The sequence below is a fragment of the Falco punctatus genome (assembly GCF_963210335.1).
Source record: "Falco punctatus genome assembly, chromosome: 1".
Classification (NCBI taxonomy): domain Eukaryota; kingdom Metazoa; phylum Chordata; class Aves; order Falconiformes; family Falconidae; genus Falco; species Falco punctatus.
In genome coordinates this window covers 116,815,661-116,838,008 of record NC_137580.1, presented here as the reverse complement: position 1 = coordinate 116,838,008, position 22,348 = coordinate 116,815,661, and the positions used below count along the sequence as shown (strand labels likewise).

Here is a 22,348-nt window from a genome sequence, read left to right as displayed (position 1 = left end):
AGAACATGGTCTGATCCAGGGGAGGATCTCAGCTGTCTGTGGTAATCACATCCCAGGGCTTTGCAAGGAACAGTGACTGGGGGAGGCGGGATGGGAGCTGGCTGGTTGGGAGCTATGGGAAGGGAAACAGGAAAACACTGACAGGGTTTTACAGCTCAGCTGGTGGGTCAGACCAATGGGGGCATCTCCACTGGGAGTTCCTGGGGGCAGAGATCCATCAAGACACAATCATGCAGGAGGTGGGGCAGCTTTGAGTATCTGGTCCCTCCTGCCATGCAGACCCATACACCATCTCAGGATGGGTCTGACACAAAAAACAGAGATGATTTTTTGCTCTTCTGCTGTGTCTTTTAGTGGTGGCCCAGGGTCATCACGCAGGGGAGTAGATGTGACACCCCACAGCTGCCACTGTTCCCACTGGTGATGCACATGAGAGAGCAGGAGCAGTCTGCCCCTCACAGCATCCTTGCTACCTCCTCGGCACTCTCAGGGCAGGCAACACAGCCAGACACACGACAAGCCACTCCTGCCCTCTCCAAGCCCAAGACTGCAGGGCCATGGGTCCCATGAGATGGTGACCGGGCCACAGGGGCAGCAGACACAAGCCCTGCATGAAAGACAACTGGGAAATGCAAAATGTAAATGGGGATGGCCTATTCCTGAGTACACTCCAATGGCCAAAATAGCTCTCCTGGCTGCTGACCCCAGGGAAGTGCATCCCCTTAAGGATGCTTGTATGGAGGGTTCACTGGATTCAGGCTTCTGCAGAGCAGTACCTCCTGCCGTGGCTTCAGTTGAAGCCGTGTCAGAAAACAACCACACACACTCGAATTCACAGTCATTCACGTGTGTTACACGCTGTTGTGAAGTCGTGTGTGTGTACATGGAAAGTCCCATCTCTGCCAGCACAGGTCATGCCATCGTACCCCTCTGGGGGAGAAACTACAGTGCACAAATGTTCTTTGAAATGGGATTTTTCTCATTTTGGAAGTGTTGCTTGGGGAAATATCTTGGAAATCTTTTTTTCTCTCCTTTTTGTTCCCTCTCCAGTGATTTGGTAAAGCTCCTCTATTTCACTGTTACATCCATTGATTTTGCACTAGGGAATCACACAATAATGGACTATCTGAAATTTCCTAATTTTGTTTGTGTATGTTTTTAATTACCAGGGGAAGTTTTTTCCTGAGCACTAATATAAATACTGTTCTCTTTTTCTAAATCAAAGCATCTACAGTCATGATCGCTGAGGTTTCTTCATGGGGAGCAGAGCGTCAAAGCATTTGTCCAACACAAACAAGAGCCACTTTGATCTAAAAACAGTCTTAACCTACCAACAACAAATAATGAAATAAAATATTTGAGCATTGATATCCTGACCTGGGGGTGCTGGAAGACCAATACCAGCTTGTGAAACAGTATGAAAATAAAACACAGATGGGGGGAAAAATGGACACAAAAAAATACAATAAAACATGAAAGTACTTTAAAATTCAAATGTGAATGGTTGCCAGATCTGGTGCTTTCGAAGTGCCCCCGTACTGCAGACGTGTTGGCTGCCCCTCGGTTGCTTCATGCCTCATCTCCCATCTGTCCAGCAGCGTCTGCCAACACCTTGCAAAGAGCAAGGTCGGCCCAGGGGCGGTGAATCCTCCTTAGGTACCCACATATTGTATCAGAGGGTAATCAAGGTACAAGAAGGTGGGTGAGGTGGGTTCATTCAGTTGGGATCCCCCTACCCTGGCACCCCGGGGGGGCTCAGCATCACCCACCTGTGCTCTCCATGGCCGAGCTGAGGCTGCAGCCCGGGGTGGGCACAGGGGCCGCAGGGCGTCTGCAGTGATGAGGTGAGTGCGCAGCTGCTCCTCACTCCACGTGGGCATGGCCTTGGGTCCTGTGTTTCACCTGCAAAAAAACAGAGCACACTTGGCTCAGGATGGTGATGGAGATCAGGATCAGCCTGAACCCGGGGGTGGGGGTGTGGGTGTGGGGGGAGCGCCAAGCCACTAGGACACCGTGGGCATGGGATCCCAGGGTGGTAGATCCCAAAGGGTGAGCACAGCATGCCCCAGGGGCTGTGTTTCCCTGAAGACAGCTTCAACTTAAAGCTGAACCCGTCTGAACACTTGGTTCCCAAAGCCTCCCACAGCAAGGAGGTGCCCAGGGATGAGCATCAGCATCACTGACCAGGGCAGGATCAGGAACCTCATCTTCCCCAGGATTTAAGAATAAATGTTCAGGTTAAGTCAAAGTGAGTCTGAAATGCAAAGTCCAACCAGAAAACAACAACAAAAAAAGATGCCAAATTTCCATGAGGTTTCTATGCTTGGTGTGCTGATCCGCTGCCATCCTGATCCAGCATTACAGAGAAACAAACCCTGAGGAAAGCTCAGCAGCTGGTTATGCTGCAGAGGAAAGCCAGCCTGGAGCCAGACAGCTTCCCTTGCCCTCAAGCATTGTTCTCTCCAAAGAAAGAGGAAGAAAAAATAATCCTAAGAGCTGAAGAGGAAGGAAGGGAGATTTGTCTGTGACACAAGTACAAGCGGGCTGGGGAGCCGGCATGGGGCAGCCACGGGGGAGTGGAGGAGACATCGGCATCTTCTATGCAAAAATACCATCGCCGAGATGCTCAGCTGCAGCAACCTACTCCGTGGCCAGGTACCTCCCAGCTCGTGGATCCCACACCTCATGGTCCTGCATCTTCCAGTGTGCTACCCTCTCTTACCTCCCCATTCATGGGCACAGCAGCGACTGCAGGACTGTGCTGCCTGTATTTACAGCCTGAGTGAGCTGCAGCACCGCTTTCAGCATTTCTAGATTGAGGCTTTTCCAGCCTGCAAGTTTTGCCCTCTCTGCTTGCCTTTAGGGATGGAAAAAAACCACCAGCCCTTAGATCTGAATTCTGTGATTTTCCCAAAACACCCACATTATGGTTGATAAATGTAGCCCACCTCCAGCGGTCCCCAAACCAGCACAGGCAGCAACAACGCAGTCCTGGCAGTCCTCTGCATCCCTCCAAGCACAGCCGGGCCATCAGCCCACACTTGTGCTCATGTCTTCGCTCTGTTTAGGATTCTCTCTATTGCATTTGTAGATTTAGGACCTAACTCTACTCAGGTAGGTCTTAAATCTGTAAATACCCATCACCAAACCCAGTAGCTTTGCAGCTGCAGTGGGACACGAACAGACACGTGCGGGAACACCCCTGCCATGCACCACACGAGCCCGGAGAGCATCCTGCTCTCAGCAGCTTGGAGAAGCTCATTAAAAGGTTTCCTGCAGCACGCGAAATTTTCAAAACCCACCCCAGACCCATGTGGCCTTTATTTCTGGCCCCGGGGCTGGATAACAAGGTCTGGCACTGAGCCACCGCGGCGGATTTCCACCGCCTGCTGAGCAGCAGTGCCGTGGGGGCAGCTCCTGGCCATGGCTGGAAGCAGAGAGGACAAGGGAGATGAGGACAGGGGACCTTCTGCAGGCCAGGGGCTTACTGTAGCAAACCCCCTGCCTCTGCTCGCACAGCTGGCCGGGGCCCAGTGCCTGGAGAGGCGACGAGATCCCAACCCTCCTCCAGCTCAGCTGATGCCTGCCACCAACCTTGGAATTGCGTCTCTGTGACACATGGATACTGCTGCAGCAAGGGACCTGCCTTCTCTTCTAAGGTGACCACCCTGGGGTGCACCAGGGGTGCCTGGCAGGGGAGAGGGTGTCTACTAAGGTCAGTAAAACATTTCCCCCTCCGCACGCCATGCTGATGGCAGCAGCACTGCCTGCAGCTGAGTCATGGGGCTGCCCACAGGTTGTTCTGCTGATGGAACAGCCACCTGCCTTCCCTACTGCACCCACCACGCCACCCCTGGCTGGGCACCAGGTGACTCCCAGGAGATGCTCAGCACCCCCGGTGCAGAGCCATGAGCAAGGGAAGGATGCTGTCATGCTCAGCCACAGCTGACCGCAGCCCTGGCAGCCTGCACCAAGCATCAGCCACACGTCTGCACATAAACGGGGCTTTGCTTCTGCAGGCAGAAATGGGATGTGCCTCCTGGTATGTCAGGGTCTGGGCCAGAGGAAAACATCAATTAATCCTCCTAGTTTCAAAAATTACATATCACCCCCTTGAATCACTGGCTAGAGAAGGAAAGTGAATGATTCTCCCAATCCCTTGCATGCATAAAGGCACCAAGCTCCACACAGCAGCGTTACGCAGCCAGCGAGCTGGTTGGCACTGCGGTTCTCAAAATGAGATTTCCTGCTGGGAACAACATCATGAGGTTCCCCGATGCCGTGGGAGACCCAGGGCGCCTGAGTGGCAGAGCTGGGGCTGCACGCAGGGCTCCATGGGGCTGCCTGCCAAAGCAAAACAGCCTGCTGCTAATTGCGTCCGTGGTTTTCCACATCCGCATCCTACCTGCCCACGCATGGGAGGCGATGGTGACTGAACACGGAACCTGCTCGCCAGCGCTGTTTCCAAATTTAGAAAAGGACTTAATGGGGCCAGAGCAATGTGAGCTCCTCCAGCCTGAGAAACTTCTCTTCTTGGCTCACCTGTCTGTTTAAAAAGTGCTCGTTTCCCCCACTGTCAGCCAAGAGGAGCTGAGATTGAATCCATAGTCCACCTGCCTGCCCCGAGGGCTTGGCTGTCCCAAGAAAATTCAACATAAAATGCCCCAAACTGGTCCCCAGCATATCCAGCGCCCCATCATGCCGCCTGCAGAAGAACAGGTGAATGTCGTATGGGAAAAGCCATGAAAGGACATACATAGAAACAGGCTGTCGAGGAAGACTGGGGTCAGTCTGGTCCCTGCCAGGCACCAGCTGCTGGTTGTCACTTGGCCCGGCCATAGCCAGCACAGGGACCTAAATGAGCAGAAAATCACCCGCTTTCACTGGGGATGTTTTCTGCCTGCTTTGTTCCCTAAGGGTGAGGGTACCAAGGCTCCCAGGGGAGAAGGAGGGATGCAGGGCTGAGGATGGGAAGGACTGGACAGCACCAGTCCCAGGTCAGAGCCATTCAGACAGCAGGACCACATCTGCCCTCCCTGGTCACGACAGATGGGGATGCTGCCTGCCCTTTCCTCCTGGGTTTCATCAGGACTTTCCTGCCAGCAGCCAGCCCTGCAATCACCCCGGCACAAATCCAAACCCCGTAACACAGTGAGGAAGGCTTTGAAGATGCAAGAGCCTGTGCTGTAACCAAGGACTAAATTCAGCCTTTACGCAGGGCGTTTCCACAGTTCCTTGCCCATGGAGCTGGAGGCTGCTCCCCAGCCACGGTGCATGGGTAGATTCTGAGTGACATTAACAAAGCCAGGCTGATTTGTGCCAAATGATCTGACCTTGGCACCTCTTTGGCTGAGCAGAGAGTGGCAGGGAGCAAAGACCCAGCCGATGCACCCCTGGGAAGGAGACTGCCAGCCCCTGCCTTGGCAGTGACACTGCTGTGGGCAGGAGCTGACCATAGGGGATGAAGCCCATCACCTGGCAGGAGGGATTCCTTGAACACCACCTAGAAGCCATGTGTCATTGCAAGGACATGACAATCACCTGACGCTCTAATGACACGCCTAGAGCTGCTGATTTGGGTGAAAATGTATTTTAGCAGAGGGTGTGTGGAACTGCAGGCACATGTCACGGAAATCCCGGTGCTGGTGTCAGAGCAGTGGGAGATGTCACTTGCACACAGAAACATGGGGTGTAGCAGGTTCCCCACCATTGCACCAGGCTTTTTCTTGGCTTGCTGGGACCGGGTCAGTCCCCAACACACACCCTGTGTGCTTCTGCCTGCCAGGCCGTTCCCAGGACAGAGTAGCCATAAATCCTCTGGGAGACCAGATGCAACATGCTGGGATGTGATGCTGTGATCACTCTTTCCCTGGGGAAGATGGAGAGGGATATCCCTGCATCCTCCACATGCAGCAGCAAGTCCCATCCTGCTGGCTCCTTTGCCATTGCCACCCCTTCTGGGGCTAAAGACCCTTGTTACAGCCACCTCTGCACTTTGTACCCATTGAGCCCTGACCCACCACCAGCTGTGAGCCAGCTGGGGCCCCCCATGGCCACAGCTTGCTCAGGTGCTGCATGGGGATGGCTGTTGCAGAGACGTGTCTGAGCTGCGCTGCAGCCCCCCCTCTTCATCCAGGGCTCCAGGTGAGCCAGGTCACCTCTCCCAGGTTGGCACTGCTGGCCTGGTGTCTCATGCAGGGACACACTCAGCCGAGGGGACTCCACTGAGTCCCTAGGACCAGACCCTCAACACTAACTGCCACATCCCGAGATCCCAGCGCAGCAGGCGGGGGTGGCTGCTGGCAGCAAGTGTCAGCGCAGTCCCCAGAGAAGGGGAGCACAAGACAGAGCCCCCCACTACAGACAGCCCTCTCTGCCTGCCTCATATCCCTCTCGAAATGACCGGTCCCCGGCACAAGCAGGGGGATATTGTCCCCATTTCTGGGGATGGGCTCTGCACTGGTTCTAGTGCCTGCTGGAATAACTCAGACCTTCCACCTGGGAACCCCTGGCCCACTCCCCTGAAGGCTGGGGGTAGGAACCCCACCATCGTCCCCACTGCGAGCAGGAGCAGAGGGACCACACAAGGAAGGACCTTGTCCCAGACTGCTCATCTCCAGGCTGCACTCACCTTCTCTTGGGTCCTTCCAGCTCCCAGGGTCACAGCTCCCTTCGGGGCACAGGACTGTTCCAGCAGGCACATTGTGAGGAGGAGGAGGGAGGAGGCAGCAGCGGATCAGGCGCAACTGAAGAGCACCGGCTCCTCGGCCGAGGTGCGGCGGGCGGGAGCTAGAAGGCGAAGCGGTGGTCCTGGTGGCATCTGCACCGGAGCCCACACACCGCTGCCGAACACGGACAGGGCTGGCTTCTGCTCTGTGTGCAAGTCTGAGCTCACCGGTGACCACAGGCTTTCTACCCAGGAACAGGAAGGGCTCACAGGCCCCAGCCAACGCACATGACGACGGGGAGACGATAGATGAGTTGAGGGGAAATACAGTGGTGTGGGGCATAAAAGCCAGCCCTGCAAAAGTGCTGGCGAGAGGCAGAAGCCGCTCAGTTCAGAAGCTCCACACCCGTAAGGGCTTCTCTGCTTTCTGTCCCCCTCCTCCTCCCTTGGATCTCTTCCCTTCCCTGCAGCAGACACGAAGCACATTTCATCCCGTAACTGGTTATTTTGCTGTCTGCCAGCTCAGCAAGACCGGTCTTCTCTGCATTCATCCCACTTCTTTGCAGAGCTGCAAATCCCTGCTTCCTCTCTGCAATTCTTAAAATACCCATGGCATCAGCTGTATTTTATTTCATTTGCAGCAAAAAATTAAAAAGGAAGGGCAAGAAGGGAAGTTACATTCCTCCTTTCAGTTTTCAATAACTATGAGGGTTTTAGTGAAAAAACCTTGGAGGCTCAAAAGCCACCTTTACCAAGACTTTGGGGTAGTTATGGGAACCATCTGGCTATATTCTTAAAAATGAAGAATTTTGCGTTGGAAGCACAGTTCACCTTGGAAACCTGCAGATAAGAACATGGGTTAAAAGGCTTTGCAGCCTCGTCCTCCTTTTCCAAACTTCCAGGGTGCCAGAAACAGCATGAGCCAGACCTGGCTGAGCATCAGGTGTGAGCTCCTCAGTGTCCCTCCTCTGCAGGGCAGCAGTTAATGGAGACCCGGCAGCAGGGAACAGTTTGTGACGGCTGCTCTATTTTAGCCAAGCTAACACAAGACAAAGGGCAGTCCCATTCAGAGGTGAGGCCACTGGGGCTGAGATCCTCCAGCTCTCTGCCTCCCTCCTCACCCCTCCATCCTTCCAACGCTCATCCCATCAAACCACCTTCCTCCTAAGCACGGGTTTCCCATTTGCATCATGCTCTGGCCCAGGCCTGCACAAGGAAATAGTCACCTTCCTCCCGTGTTGTCCCCTGCCCAGTGCTTACAGCCAGGGAGGCATAGTGGGGAGACCACACCGATGCCCTCTCCTTTCTCTGAGGACTGGTCATTAGCAGGATCAGCACCAAAGACAGTCACAAGGTGGGTTTCAGCAGATCACATGTTACTCTGATTTTTGAATGCATCTGTAGGGTCCTAGCTACGGCTGGGTGGGCACCACCAGGTTGTACAGACATTGTTCCCTGTAGGTTCATCAGTCCCTACTGCACATAGAGACCAGGCTGGGCTGCTCTTGTCCTCCATGAAGGAGGATCCATTCTCACTCAGCCTTTGTTAAACTGTTCAAATTATAACATGGGCTAGCATCCTTGTAGGTGTCAGGCTATGGGTCCTGCAGTCCCAGAGGACCCTGGATCAGGCTCAGCACTACCTAGTCCCACACCAGAAGAGAGCTCACCTGAGCACCAGCCTCCAAGCACCCCTGAGCAGCTGTAGCCTGAGCAGAGACAGTCAGAGCAAGGCACCACACAGTCACAGCCTCACCACCAAGACAGCCCATGGATTTTCAGATTGCTGCCAACACACTGCCAGCAAACACCTCTACCAGTAAATAAAGCCTGACTGGGATGAGATCTGAGTTTCAGAAGGCTGCCTGGGCTATGTCCCACCCCACAGCATCCCAGGTCCCCCAGCCTGTTCCATTCTGCTGAGCATTACAACAAAGCCCAGCCAGGCAAACTTCCCAGCTAGCATGTGGCCCAGCAATGGGATTGCCTCCACAGCCTGGTGCACAAGCTGGAGGAGGAAAGCATGTCCCTGTCCCATGAAAAGGGTATTTCCCTTTTAGCTCCAGTCCATGGCAGGAGTTGAATCTCAGTCCTTTTTAAGCCCTCAGAATGTGAGGATGCTGGGGTGAGATTGAAAATCCCATAGTAGAAGGATGGAGATGTGTCCATCCACACGAGTCATCCCAACTCAATTGTACTCAGTGGAGAGAACTGGCTCAGGCTGTCCCCTGGAGACATTCAACACGGGGATGCACAGCCTCCCCAAAAGACCTGCTGCTCTCTCATGGATTATCAAAAGCTAGCGGAAATCACTAAAACCCAAAACCCCTCGCCTAGGTGAAACACACAAGACACAGACTGAACGATGCACAAATACCTGAAGCTGTGAAAGAAAAGCTGAACCTAAACCCTTTGGTGGTGGGAGCTGGGCTAGCACCAGGCAGGCAGGCTTCCTTGGGAAGCTTTGGCTGCACCATCCTGCCCCAGATCTCCAACGTGTCTAGGCATCCTCCGCTGCCCCGCACACCCTCCTTGGGTCCCAAATGCCATTACCCACAGCTCTGCTGACCATATGCCAGCCCTGGGGGATGTCCCCTCTCCCACCTCCCCGCTTTGCCCAAGGACAGCAGTGACATGGCACGGCAAGCGCAGCCCGTGGTGCGCGCACACTTGCTTTCTCTGAGTTATATTTAGTCCCGCTCCAAAGCCAGTCTCTCCACGCCTTCTGCAGCCCTGTATTTAGTTACAAATTCACTACACGGGTACGTCTGAGGTTTCCTGTGGTTGTTTATCAGCTGAGCTACAGACGCTCACAAAGAAAAACCCTCATATTGCACAGGAACAAAGTATGGAAAGCTGTTCCCCCGGTTGCACTCCTCCTCTCCCCTCTCCCCCATTCCAATGCCGGCTACTGCCCCAATCCCAACTCTTCCCATTCCTGCAGCAGACACCCCAGCTTGCTCCCAGTGCAAGGAAGGATCGTACAAATACCATTGGCAGCGGCGAGCGAGATGTTCAGCACCAGGGTGTCCTGAAGGGAGACATGGCGAGTGCTGAGCCGTAGGGGAGACACATGAACACATGCACTCGCAGCGTTTCATCATGAGATGACAGATATCCTGTAGAGGAGATCAGAATTCGCCACCCCCCTCACACTGCCCTCCCCCTGCTCCCTGCAGTTGCCTTCAAGCAAGATGGGTTATGAAAGTAGCACATCAGAGGCTTCGTCTAATGTTACAAAGCTCCGGGGCGGCTGCCCAGCCCGCGTTCCCTTTTAGCTCTGGCGAGAATGGCTGGAACACAAGGATGAGACGTGAGCCAAAGGGGGATTTCTTCACTGCAGGAGCTGAAGGGCTGTTTCCCCCAAGCCAACCTGAGGATCTGACATTGCATCCTCTGTGCTGCTCAAAAGTGCAGCCGACAGCTCCCAAAACGCTGTGCAATTGCTCCCCTGGGCACAGCATCGTTGCTTACACCGGGACAAACTGGTGCTGCAGCAAAATCATGCAGGGGAGTCCATCAGAGGCAGGTTTGACATCCTGTTTGCATCCTCCTCTTAAACCAGATCCATCTGCCAGTGGAGCAGCGGCTCTTTTTGGCCCTGATCCCGACCGCCAGCCCAGCTGGCAGCTCAGGTAGGAAAGCGGGACAAACGCAGCTTCCAGCCTCCATCCCGCCTTACTGCCCAGGCAACAGTGGCTCCAGCATCCCGTGAGGACCTGAACCGTGGATACACACCAAGGGCAGGGTCTGGCTCCATCTCACCTCACATCAGCCGCCGGTTAAAATGAAAACAAACCAAAACTTTCATTATGCAAGTCAAAAAAATGCAGAGATGCCCTGCCTCATTTCTGGTCTTGTCCGGACAGGCTTCTGGGGCAGCGGGGGGGCATGCGTGCTGCAGGCCAGCCTGGAGCCCCCCGTCTGCACAGATTTTTGGTTTCAGCTCAAAACCTGGCAGGGCTCATGGTTTCAGACAGCTCTGATATGAAACCAGATGCTCTCCCTCAGGCTGTCACTGCCAAGGAAACACATCTGAGGCTCAGACTCTGCTTTCCAGCAACACTTCACTGCGCCGCTTGCCTGCTGGCTGCTCTGGCGAGGCACGTCCCTGCCGGGAGACTCATGCCCATGGAAGGAGAAGGCGAGAACAGCTCTTACAGCCATTTCACTAATGAAACACCTTTGCAGCTCACATGGCAGTGGACGTTCATCTGCCCATCAGGACTGGATGAGCCCAGGAGCCCTTTGCTAAAGCTGGCGTGGAAGTTGAGCAGCTTCCTGGACACTAATGACTCTTTGGAGACTTCCTCAACAATGTCACATTTCATTCTTTCTAAGGAAAGAAATGAGTTTTCCGGAAGCATCGGCTTTTTAGATTTAGCATCTCTTTCCATTCCCAGAGTCAGCTTTGGAAAAAACAATCAGAGGGAAAAAATAAGTGCATTTTGAAAACTGCTGCCAGGTTTGCTCACACAAACAGCCCAGGCAAGTGCTGTCTGTCCACCTGAGGGGGAAATCAAAGCAGGCAGAGCTCAGGGTGCCACACGGGGCCAGCCTGGGAGAGGGCAGGCAGGGATACAACTGCTTTCGTGAGGTGGAAGGGGCTGTGGGATGGCACAGCTGCTCCCTGCCTCCATACAGCCCCATTCCCTGAGCAATCCCTGCCTTGTACAGTGCCTTCACCAGCACAGCCACTGGTGGCACAGCCACTGGTGGCACAGCCCCTTCACTCTACAGACATGCTCTGTCACCAGCTGGGATAAAACAGTTTTATGTTGACAGCAAATCCTTTAACCCTCACAAAGAAATTCGGGGTTTCAACGGCAGTTTCAGGGTGTGTTCAGTATCTCATGCTGTGGAGCGAGCAGCTCGCGCCGGGCTGCAGTGAGATGCACTCAGGCGGGAAGGAGCTGCTGAACGTGGTTGAGCTGGTGCCATGATGCCACATTCCTGTTCCCCGCAGCACCCCGGCAGCGGCCAGGGCAGCACACCAGCACCCACCTACCTCCCCCAACCACAGGCACAACCTGGACACCAGACCGTAAGGCACCACCACATGGGTACCTGCATCCAGAAGCCTCAGTGGTGAACCCAGCGCTGTGTATAGCTCAGGTCTTTTCTCCCCAGGCGATGCGATGGTGTCCCAGTGGCAGCTCTGACAGGGACATGGTGCTGTTCCCATCCACAGCGGAGGAGCTTCCACCCAGCCTCTGCTGGAAGCTGCACCCGGGGGGTCACATCTGCTGGACAGCAGAGGGGAGGGCACCAGGGCTCCAGGAGGGCACGGAGCAATTGCTCGTGGGCTTGGGGGGGGTGCACAGGAGGGGGGTGATCAGAGCCAAAGTGACCCCAGCATGTCGTGCATGGTGCCTTCCTCTGCTGTCAGCAGATGACCAAACTAGTGGCGTTTCTTGGCATCGCTCTGGCAGTGGGGAAATGAACAACGTGACAACTGCTGGCAGGGCAACCCCCCCAGGCTAAGAGAAGCAGATTAGCAAGGAAGGGTGAGTATATAGCGTTGCACCAGGAGGACAAGGCCAATAACAAGATTTAATTACATGGTGCAGGCAACAACAGAAACCACTGCTTTCAGCAGGACCGTGAACACCACCAGTAACACCAGTCTGGACTGAAGAAGCACATTAGAGACTCACAAGCAAAACCCATCCCTCAGCACAGATCACTCACAACAGCAGCTCCCTTGGAGAGCTCCTGCCCAAACCATGTTTGATGGACGGTGCTGTCTTCCAAGGCATGTCGCACCTCAAAATAGAAAGACGTGACTCAGCCAACACAGCATCTGCCTTCAGAACAGCCATTAACACCAGCAAAGCTCACAAAAGCAAGCAGGCAACTGGGGAAGCAACTCCTGAGAGCCCCCACATCTGGGTAAGAGATGTGGTCAACGCTAGAAAGGCTGGACACAACCAGACCAGGAGTCTTCTTGGGTCAGCTCTTTCCCAAACACTTGGAGCAGGGGAGCTCTCATTTCTGGTGAAAATCTGAGCTCCCCTCTGTCAGATCCCTACTGGGGCTCAGCACACGGGGGATGCTGGCTGCAAACCCACACAAAGGTGGCTGATAAAAGGTCATTATGGCCCTGCCACAAGCACAGCCGTGCCCAGCCCATGTATCAGAAGGTGGTGGGGAGGTGGAAATCCAGTATATCCCAGTGAGACGGTGCACAGGGCAACCCCTGACAAATGGGCCACAGACAGGTTTTACACGAAGGTCCCTGTCACCAGTGGAGCAAGACCTTGCCCAATACAAGCAGGACTGCTCTGAGAAAGTGTTCACAGGAATCTCAGAGGGAAACCGGCTGAACACAAAAGAGAAAATGGAAACTGCTGCAATGGGGATGTGCAAGCTGGTGCCTGGCAATGGGGAACAGTGGCCAGTCACCTCCCCCACAACCCTTCCATGAAGCAGAGATTATTTTATTTTTGTAGCAAAACACAAGGCAATATTTCTGTTATACAACAACCTGAACATGTTGTCCCTAAGGTCCAGTAAACCCATTGCTAGCTGCCCTGTGCCGTCTTGCCCACTGCCAAAAAGTCATCTCCTCCGTCTGATTTGGGGCTACCTTTGACCACGGGCTATCCCAGAATGATGGACAGGCAACAGACAGTGAAGTCTCATAGCTCTATCGCTTTAGGAAACAGGAGCAAAAGAACCAAAACATATGGTAAACTGTTTTGGGGTAGAAACACCATCACAGCTGAGCTTCATAGCATATATTAATGTCTCATGGATTTGGGTCATCCACAAAGAAACTTGGAAACTGGCTGAGAAAGCCTTTAGAGCCACATGCTCACTCCATGACCGAAGTACCAAACAAGTACACACCTAAAAGTTTGCATAATGCTCAGGGGTGCTAAATCAAACCTTGAAGCCCAGAGGAGTTTGTTTCTGAGTTCAGGCTTAGTGCAGAGACAGAAAGAAAAACCGCTGCTAAGTTGCATAGATGCTCACAGAATTCCCACAGGAGGGCAACGGCATCCCAGGGCTCAGTGGTCACGGGGCGATGGCTCAGGCTCGGAGCCTCTGATGCAGCCAGAGGTTGCTGCCAGAGGATGCAGTGGAAAATACTCAACAGAGCACAGAGGGGAGGAGGACTAAAAGCTGCCTGTTGTACAGAATTGGCTCATCTACACTTTCCTGAAGCTCGGATGCCAGGCACTCCCCTTTTTGTTTCCTTTCTGGATGGGGCTGCTGCACTCTCCTCTTATCACCACTACCATCGCTGCTCATGTCACTGCTGCCGCCCCAGGGCCCCCAAGGGACAGATGAGGCCCCAGGCCAAGGGGAGGGGAAGCTGAGCAGCCACACGCCTGCAAACAGCCAGCACCACCCAGCCCCCCCCCTGCAGCAAAACCCAGAGCACAGCCAGCCCCGGGTGCTGGCTGCATGGGTGCTGCCTGCCCTGCGGGACAAGGAGCTGGGAGCCCCAGCAAGGCCAGGCCAGGAGTGGGCACTGGCTGGGAGCAGGTCTGGGCAGGTGATTCTGTTCCTTGCAACTGGGAGTTGTTCCACACACAGCAAAAGGAATAAGCATGAGCTAGTGCTGAAACAGCCCCAAGTCAGCGATGTGCTTCGCTCACCCCATCTGGGCTGAGCAGCAAGCAGTTGTCGGCTGGCTGCGGGGTGTGCGTGGGGGCTGCATGTGCAGGGAGAGGCCAGGGGCCCTGAACGAGTGCCAGAGCAGTAACAACATCAAAACTACCCGCATCTGCTCCAGGGGTGCAGGCAGCAAAGTCCCCACTTTCCTCCCTGGGACAGGCTCCCGGGCAAGCCCTGTGTTTTCCACCAGGATCCTGCTGGCTGGCAGGGTGCAGCAGGGGAAGATTACACAAATACTCCTTTCCTGCAGAGAAGCAGCACGTTCCTCTTCTCCAGCACCATCAGCGCCCCCTCCCCTAATTCCTCCTGAGAAAGGAAAGCAAACAGACCCCACTGAAGGGCTTTCCAGGGTTTTCCATCCACAGGGATGTGGCACTCATGCACACACTGCCAACCTTTAAGACATAAAGCACTCCCCAGTAAAAGCATGGCACTGGGGACCAGCAGAGCAGCAGGTCCCCCTCAAAGGAGCAGAGAGTAGACGAGACAGAGGATGAGCACTGCATTTCCCCATGCACAGACCCTTGAGCAACGCACCCTCCGGGACTCTACCTACTTCTTCAGGGCAGGCATTGGGGAGCCCTGCAAGTCACACGTGCTCCTGAGGTGCCATCCAGCGTGGGGAGACAGAGCGGGGTCCCGCAGGAGTCATCGCAGGGTCCACTCTGCCTGGCGACGAGGGTCAGTGGGTGCTGGGAGAGAGACGGGGTGGCTGTCAGGCTCCGCAGCACACTTCAAAGTCTGCAAAGCGAAAAGGGAAGCGCTGGAGTTATTTCAAGACAACTTCCTCTTTCACAGAGCAGCCCCTCAAGGAGAAAGCTGTCCCCACACGGGTCGCACTCGCCTGGGGCTCTGTGGACGTGCAGGACCAGGTGGAAGAGGGCTTAGCCGTGCCCTGCCTCTAATCCCCCAAAACCAGCCGTGCAGGTCAGGCTGCTCTGGGACAAGCCTGTCCCGTGGCAGACGTGGTGAGCCCTGGTGCTGGCACAGCCTCTGCCATGCCACCCACCACCCCGTGCCAGGGAAGCTCCTGCGGTGCTGCTGCCCCAGCCGAGGCAGGAGGGCGCCTGAGGCTGCATACCCAGTGCCTCGAAATAAACAGTGTTGCTACGAGAGACAAGGAGGAGTCTGTCCAAGGAGAGACTTTTCCAGCTTCCCGTTCCAAGCACAGTGTTTTGCGCCTCTGCCAGCACCTCCCATCCAGAGCATCTTGCACACATCTGCTTTTGCTCAATGCCAGCCCCTGCAGCTGCCCAGTGCAGCCCCTGCCTGCTGCCAGCACGGGGATGCAGTCCAGGCAGGGGATGCTCAGCCCCTTTTGGAACACTAAGTCTGACATTGCGTTGACAGAGGTGTTGGCTGCACGTTGGTCGGAGCAGGTCTGGCTGTGCTCAGCAGGGCATCACATTGTAACCACTTGTGACTAGTGTCAGGAGTGCAGCTCCCGGGATGAGCCCAAATGGGGCCCCGGGTGAGGCTGCTCAGGGCTGCTGAGGTCTAGCAGTGCCCTGACGCTCAGGTAAGGCTGAGACCCATTTGCACAAGCCCAAAATGGCACATGGGAGGGATGCATGGACCAGCCCAAACCAGGAGATAAGTGTTCATCCCTATTGGAGGTGGGGGCAGGGCTAGGGGCAGCCCACCAGCTCTGGTGGAGCATTGGTGCACACCCCCACGCTGCACGGCACACAGTGCTTGGGAAAGCTCCATAGCATCATCCGAGCCCTCCAGCCAGCGACTGCCACAACCAGTGCTGTCCCCGCTCATGGCCAGCGCCCTGCTAGATCAGCTCCTCACCCCAAGTGTCATCTACAGCAGTGCCTGATGCGCTGAGCTTTTCTGGGGTGAGCAGGTTAGGGGAGAAAGTACTTATAGAGGGAGCGTGGGAACTGTAGCTGACACTGTATCACTTCCTATCTTCTTTTACATGAGAAAAAGCATTAGGTATAGTTACATACCTGGGGCCCAGATTTAAAAATAACCTACTTCCTTCCTGACTGGGAGAGAAAGGCAGGAGGAGGCAGTTTAACTGGCTGTCAGCGTTACTTGCATTCAGTTCCTACTCGTGCTGGTGCCAAGCTGCTGAGCTGAGCAGCATCCCCTTCCCCCGGTGGGCTCGCCTCCCCGAGCAGCCATCCTGCAGGCAGGAAGGCTCCAGGGAAACAACAGCAGCACACAACAGCAGATGATAACATCCTCGTTTCCCCTGTCTTATTTTCATTCATATTCACTCCCATTCATGAAGGATGCACACACGTGTCCTGGCCCCAGTACAGAATTGCTGTAGAGCACATCGGCACCAGTGGACCCCAGACCAGCCCTGCGGGCAGCACAGTTGTGGCATATACACATGGGAACCCGTTTGCAAAACTTTGTCACTGCTAGCACCAGAATTAACTTCGTCAGCCTGCTCGAGCTAAGGTTTTGGGCTTCACTGTTAAACAGCTTCTTGTCCTGTGCCTGTCCATCAGTTCTGATGCCATGTTGCATCTGTCCTTCCTCCACAGGAGTTACCCAGCATGCAGGAGCTCTGGCCGCAGGCAGGGACCACCACACAGATACTGCTTCCCATGCAAATGCCAAAGAAAAGCGAGCTGTGAAGCCAATGCACTGGCACGACTGGGAGTATGAGCCCCACACAATTGCATAGGAGGGGAAAAGAGTGGCACCGGCTGCACTGCTTTGTTGGATGTGCTATAGCCTTGGTGATGCTTCACAAGCATCTTTCAAGTCCAGGATCTCCCACTTGCTCCTGGATGTTTTCACTTCTCACCCCTCAGCTGGCCACTGCAGGTGCCAAACTTCATCCCCCGCCCCTTATTCTTGCTGGAATTGGATTCTCTCCTGCTGCACAGCTACAGACGGAAGATACCAGTGAGCTTCCTCGGACAGTTGCTGTAGCACACAGCCAGCACTCCCCTCATTGCCATCAACTTTGGGATCCCAACCCAAAAGTCATTTGGCTAAAGGGCCCTTCTAGAGACCTTCCCTCCTGCTTTTTCTGTACCCGCTGTCTCTAGTCATAGAGGCAGCTGGATTTCAGCATCAGCCCTCCCCCGAGCGCAGCGTTGTATTCTCTTGTGGCAACACATGTGATGGGGAGGAAGGGGTTGGTTCTCTGTATTTTCTGTATCGAGCTGCCAGTTAGCCACTGATACCATTCAACACTGAAACACAGCTGACCGTCACCCTGAGAACAGAACAGGGAACGCTCAAATCACCTCAGATAACATCACACCTCTGCCAATTTGTGCTGCCAATGGCAAGAGGAAGAGCCAGGCATAACGCTGCTCAAACAAAGGCTGCAGTCAGAAAACAAAAATTAAAAAACCCAAAATTTAAAAAGAATTAAAATAAAGTAGAGAGAGAACCTTTGTGTGGCAAGCACTATGGATCAGGTACAAAACAGTTCGTTGTCCCTGCAAACACTGTCCTCTGTGATTTACAGGTATTGCAGGAGCACCATAACAAGCGGTGCCTGTGCATGACCGGGATACACAACAGTTTTGAGCTGGTCTGAATCTCCCTCCCATGGAAGCAGTCTGTCTCCCGAAATAAACAGAAAGAGCTTACCTGAAGCCCTAATTCTGGAGAGGCTTTCCAGTCCGGAGAGGAATTTACTGCCCAGACAGGGGCTTTCCTGCAGTGGGAGCAGTACGCAGCCCTCTCTCCTCTCGAGATGCTACAGCCGCTGCCAGCTGAAGCCCTGCCAGGGCACAGCTCCCTGCCGCAGAGCGCGGTGCACAGCGGGCCAAGCCGCACCGGCACGGCCAGGGCTGGCTGCCTCCTACCACCATGCTCCAGCCCCAGCAGCTGCCCATGGGCCCCTGTGCCCACAGCCCCTTGCTCAGCACCACCCCTGGGGGGGCCAAGGGGGGGCCAGCGGTGATGCCAGCACTGGCAGCAAGCGGGGCTGGTGGAGATGGGGCTGTTTCTCCTCCCCATCGTGGTGCTGACTTTCCGTTCCCATTTTGGTCACTGGTCCACACCCTGCAAACACACAGAGGCTCCTGTCAAAGGGGAGCTCTGGACACCTCTCCTCCTGCCCTGGTTTCTATTCAGGGATGCTTTAGTTTTCCCTGCTTTAACTTTCCATCATCATGTGGCAGCTTTAATGAGACACCTAGCAAGTCGGCCAAGTTTCTGAGGGAAGCAAAGGTATTTGTGCAAAGAAAAAGATGCTGTTTGAGCTCTACTTCTAAACCACCTATCCTGCAGGGAAGCTTCCTCCTGATAGATGTCCAGATCCTCAGTGCTTTAATCAATGGATGAATTCTCTAAAGTTTATAAGGGAACAGATCACAAACCAAGCAATAATTTGATGTTGCACCTCTGGTTTCCCACCCGGGAATTCAGCCCAATTCTCATTTTACTCCAGCTTTAGCAAATATAGAAGGGGGGTGGGGGGGTGGGGAGGGTGAAAGCCAAGCAAACAGCCAGCTTGATGGTATTTAAGTTGCCTTTTTCATTTCTCTAAACAGCTATCTCCAACTTTTTTTTTTCCTTGAATAAAACTCATAATAAGGAGATAGCAGCAGCAGAAGATAATAATAATAACAACAACAACAGACTTCTTTTCTAGCCTGATCAGCATCTCAGTATGCCCTGCATGGGTGGAAACTATCTTATTTGATAAAGACTGTACAGGTACCAGCACCAGCAGACACAACCACTCACCTACAGGTTAATTACAGGTTTGAAAATCCAAGCAAATTGATTGTGATAAGCATGAGCAAACAACTGATAAGAAACCAGCAAGGTTTGCCTTTTCATCCTGTTCAGAGACCAGCTCTGGCCATCCTCAGGGCTGCAATTACACAGCTGGTATCACAACCCACCCAGCAGCGCAGGTGATGGAAAACCCACAGCGAGTCGAGGTCACCCACTTGTGAGCAGAGCCGTGTGGCACCCATGGGAGCAGGGCCGCTGGTGGGTGCCACAGCTGCCTCGTGCCGATGGCTGGGCACGCTCTGATCTCACGGGGCATCAGTGACTTGCCAGTGCCAAGGAAGAGATGAGCTACTGAAACGGTGAGAGATGGCTTTTTGTCTAAAACCGTAAGTGCTGCATGCACATACGCCAAGGGCTCTAGGCTTCCGCTGCCTGCAGCTCACACCTCCCAGGATCTTTTTCCCAGAATTTACAGCTCTCCCATGAATACCAAGGTGACAGTTTTGGAATGAGACCAAATTCTCGGTATTGGTCCTGCCAGCGATAATGTGCAATAGGAAACAGCTCTCCTTAATCACAGGCACTCTGCTCAGCTCCTTGAGCTGATAAGCTGAGTGGAGAAACTGTTTCTACAGCTGTTTTTCAGGACCAACAAGTGGGGCTTGAAATGCTGCTTAAGCTTCCAGCCTGCTGCGTAAGGGAGAGAAAGGGGCAGGTTGTTGCTTAATCCCAAGGTTTGCCACTTCCCAGAATCCCACAACAGGGCTGGACCCAGAAACAGCCCCCAGAGTATGCCCGAGGCATGATGACCAGTGCTGCTCCCCCCGCCTGCCCACCCTGCCCGCTCCCCCTTCCTAACCTGCACGCGCCTTGCAACATCCCCTATCACCAGCCTTCTCCAGTGGAGTCTAAACACTACATCCCCTCTCAGAGGCCACGTTGTCCATCGTTTGGCAGTTTGCAGAGGAAAGAGGGTGGACCTGGCTGTTTCATGCCAGTGGTGCTCCTCTTTATGCCAGTAGAGCCTGACCCACGACACCCGGGTGGGGTACAGCAGCTCAGAGCCAGCCTGTGACCCCCAGCATCCCCACAGTTTTTCCAGCAGAACCGCTGCCTCCCCAGCTGCTCCCCAGCCCTCTGTCAGTCCTGTTCCAAGGGGAAACCTGGTGCTTGTCCCTGTTGAACAGCAACCTATGGAGAGGTTAAAAACCTGGGCTGAGCTCCATTCACTTTAAATCCCAGTTCTCTACTGCACTCGCTTCCTGCACAGGTTCACCTATGAAGGTAATTCAGATGTTTTTTGCTTCATCTCCTGTCTCATTAAAGAATAGATTGGAACACCCCACCAGCAGGACAGGCCCTGCACAGCCACCTTCCTCCACCCTCCCAGCTTGGCAATGAACTCAGACTGTGGCTGACGGCTTGCGGTGAATGTGCCGGCTTCTGTTTCCCCCCCATCCCTTACAGGCAGCACAAGAGGTGGCGGCAGAAACTCCATCATGTTCAGACAACTCCTCAGCGTCCTCAGGTTTCATTGTGCTGCCATAGGAGCAAAACCACATTTGTTTAAGCTTGGTTTGGTTCTGATAAATCACTCCCTTCCCTGTAATTTCCAGGTACTTGCAAAGGGTTGGTTTACGCTGGTATTTTCCCAGCAGCTGAATTAAGCTGAGAGCGCTCCAGCTCCTTCCCCCTTTCCAAAAGCTGGTCCTTCAGTTGTCCTTCTCCAGTCTCGCAATCTCACTTTTTCTCCACCCATTCCCAAAAGTCACTGAAAGAGGGAGCCCTTAGCTGAGGCCAGAAGCATCCTGGCAGGAATTGCTGCACGTCAGCTGATTTAAAGCACTTCACATTCCTGAGTGCACCTGCCTTGTAGGGGGACCTGGCCCTGTGGCTGACAGTTGTACTGAAGCCACCAGCTCCCAGCTGGACTCTTCCCAGTTCACACAAACATGTCTTTGAAACTTTCAACATCATCCATCTCCATCAAGGACCTGACCAGTTTTTCCTTGTCTCCTTGTCTCACTGCTAACATGCTTACAGGACGAGCATAAGTTGCTATCCTGCTCCTGGAGCCCAGTGTCTCATTTTCCTCTCCTGACACTGAGGTGCTCCTGTGTTTGCTGTTTGTCACCTGCTTTCAACCCAGCACCCCAGCCATGTCCTCCTCGTGGCAGGTCAGCGAGGAACCCACAGCTTAGCCAGGTGGGTCTGGCACCATCTGTCCTCTTTCCTCCACGATGGCATGACCTGCATGTGTAGGATGAGGGAAATGGTACTGTCCCCTTGGGTGAACCACAGGGAGATCTTCTGATGTCACCCAGTGTAACTCAGGGAGTGCTGAATGCTTTCAGAGATACAGAAAGTTGCTTCCTGAAGAAGCAGGAGTGTTTGCTGACACCAACCACACTTTCTTACCTTTGTAGTTGTGAAGAATTTCCCCGCTTGAATCCCTTTGTTGGCGTTGACTCATCACTGCTGGGTCTCTCTCTGCTTCACAGACCAGCTCCACATTTCTTAAAAAGGGACATCACAACTAGGTAAAACAGGTTTGGTTTACATCAACAACATGACAGATTCTTATTGATTTACAATTTCATTTTTCTCTTCTCATTTCTTCACTGCTGGGGATCTTCTAAAAATTCAACACCTTAGGGATTTTATTTCTTGGGGCTTTTTAAAGCCAGGGATGGAGAGCCAGGAAAAGAAGATAGACAGGAGAAACCACAAAGGAGAAATAATAAATCATGACATATGAACCTTAAAAATTTCCCAGAGAAAAAACAGAATTTGAGAGGAATAGGTGAAGCATCTCTTTCTAGCACCCTGCAATGTAATGATTACGCCTTTTAAGTTACTTTCCCAGTTTTTTCAATCCGTTCCATCTGCTGGCAGCCAAAAATCATCTTCCCCTCCACTGTGGGAACACCCTAGCAGTCTTGGTGAGAGGAGATGAGGCAGCTCCTCCAGGGCCTCTCAGTGGGTGAAGCAGCACCAAGCCTCAACATGCGTGGGGCTGGCCGTGGTGGTGCTGCAGCAGGAGCAGGCATCTCCACCCCAGGCACCCACAGGGCTAACACGGCCCCCACCCATACCCCACTGGGGGCAGAGCTGAGTGTGTGCTGGAGCGAAACTTTCATGGTCAGAGGGTTTTTGCTGCCTGGCTGCAGAGCAAGGGGCTGGTTAGGTTTCTCTTTTTTGTTTCCATGAGAGAGACACTTTACATAAGGAGCATGCATATGCAACATCCACCTACCTGCTCTATCTGACCAGCACATGTTAAAAACCAAACCATATCTATCTATATTACATTAATTACTATACTTCATAAGTAACAAAGATTCACACTGCACACATATCTACTTTTTTTTTCCCATATAAAGT

The 22,348-nt window shown here is 53.7% G+C and overlaps 1 protein-coding gene across 4 annotated transcripts in view; it reads right to left on the bottom strand.

Annotated features, from left to right (window-relative positions):
• The window catches only part of PIK3R6 (phosphoinositide-3-kinase regulatory subunit 6), a 37,940-nt gene extending 20,830 nt beyond the window's left edge, over positions 1-17,110 (bottom strand). For 2 of the 4 annotated variants that reach the window (XM_080367472.1, XM_080367475.1), the window contains exons 1-2: positions 14,846-17,110; positions 1,770-1,902 (exon numbers count right to left, since the gene is read on the bottom strand). In XM_080367472.1, the coding sequence (XP_080223598.1) occupies positions 1,770-1,782 (13 nt within the window). In that variant the 5' untranslated portion in view covers positions 1,783-1,902; positions 14,846-17,110. Of the gene's footprint in view, positions 1-1,769; positions 1,903-6,631; positions 13,365-14,830 lie in introns of those variants that run through there. The other 2 variants (XM_080367473.1, XM_080367474.1) reach the window with 2 other exon arrangements.
• Between the last annotated feature and the right edge of the window lie 5,238 nt (positions 17,111-22,348).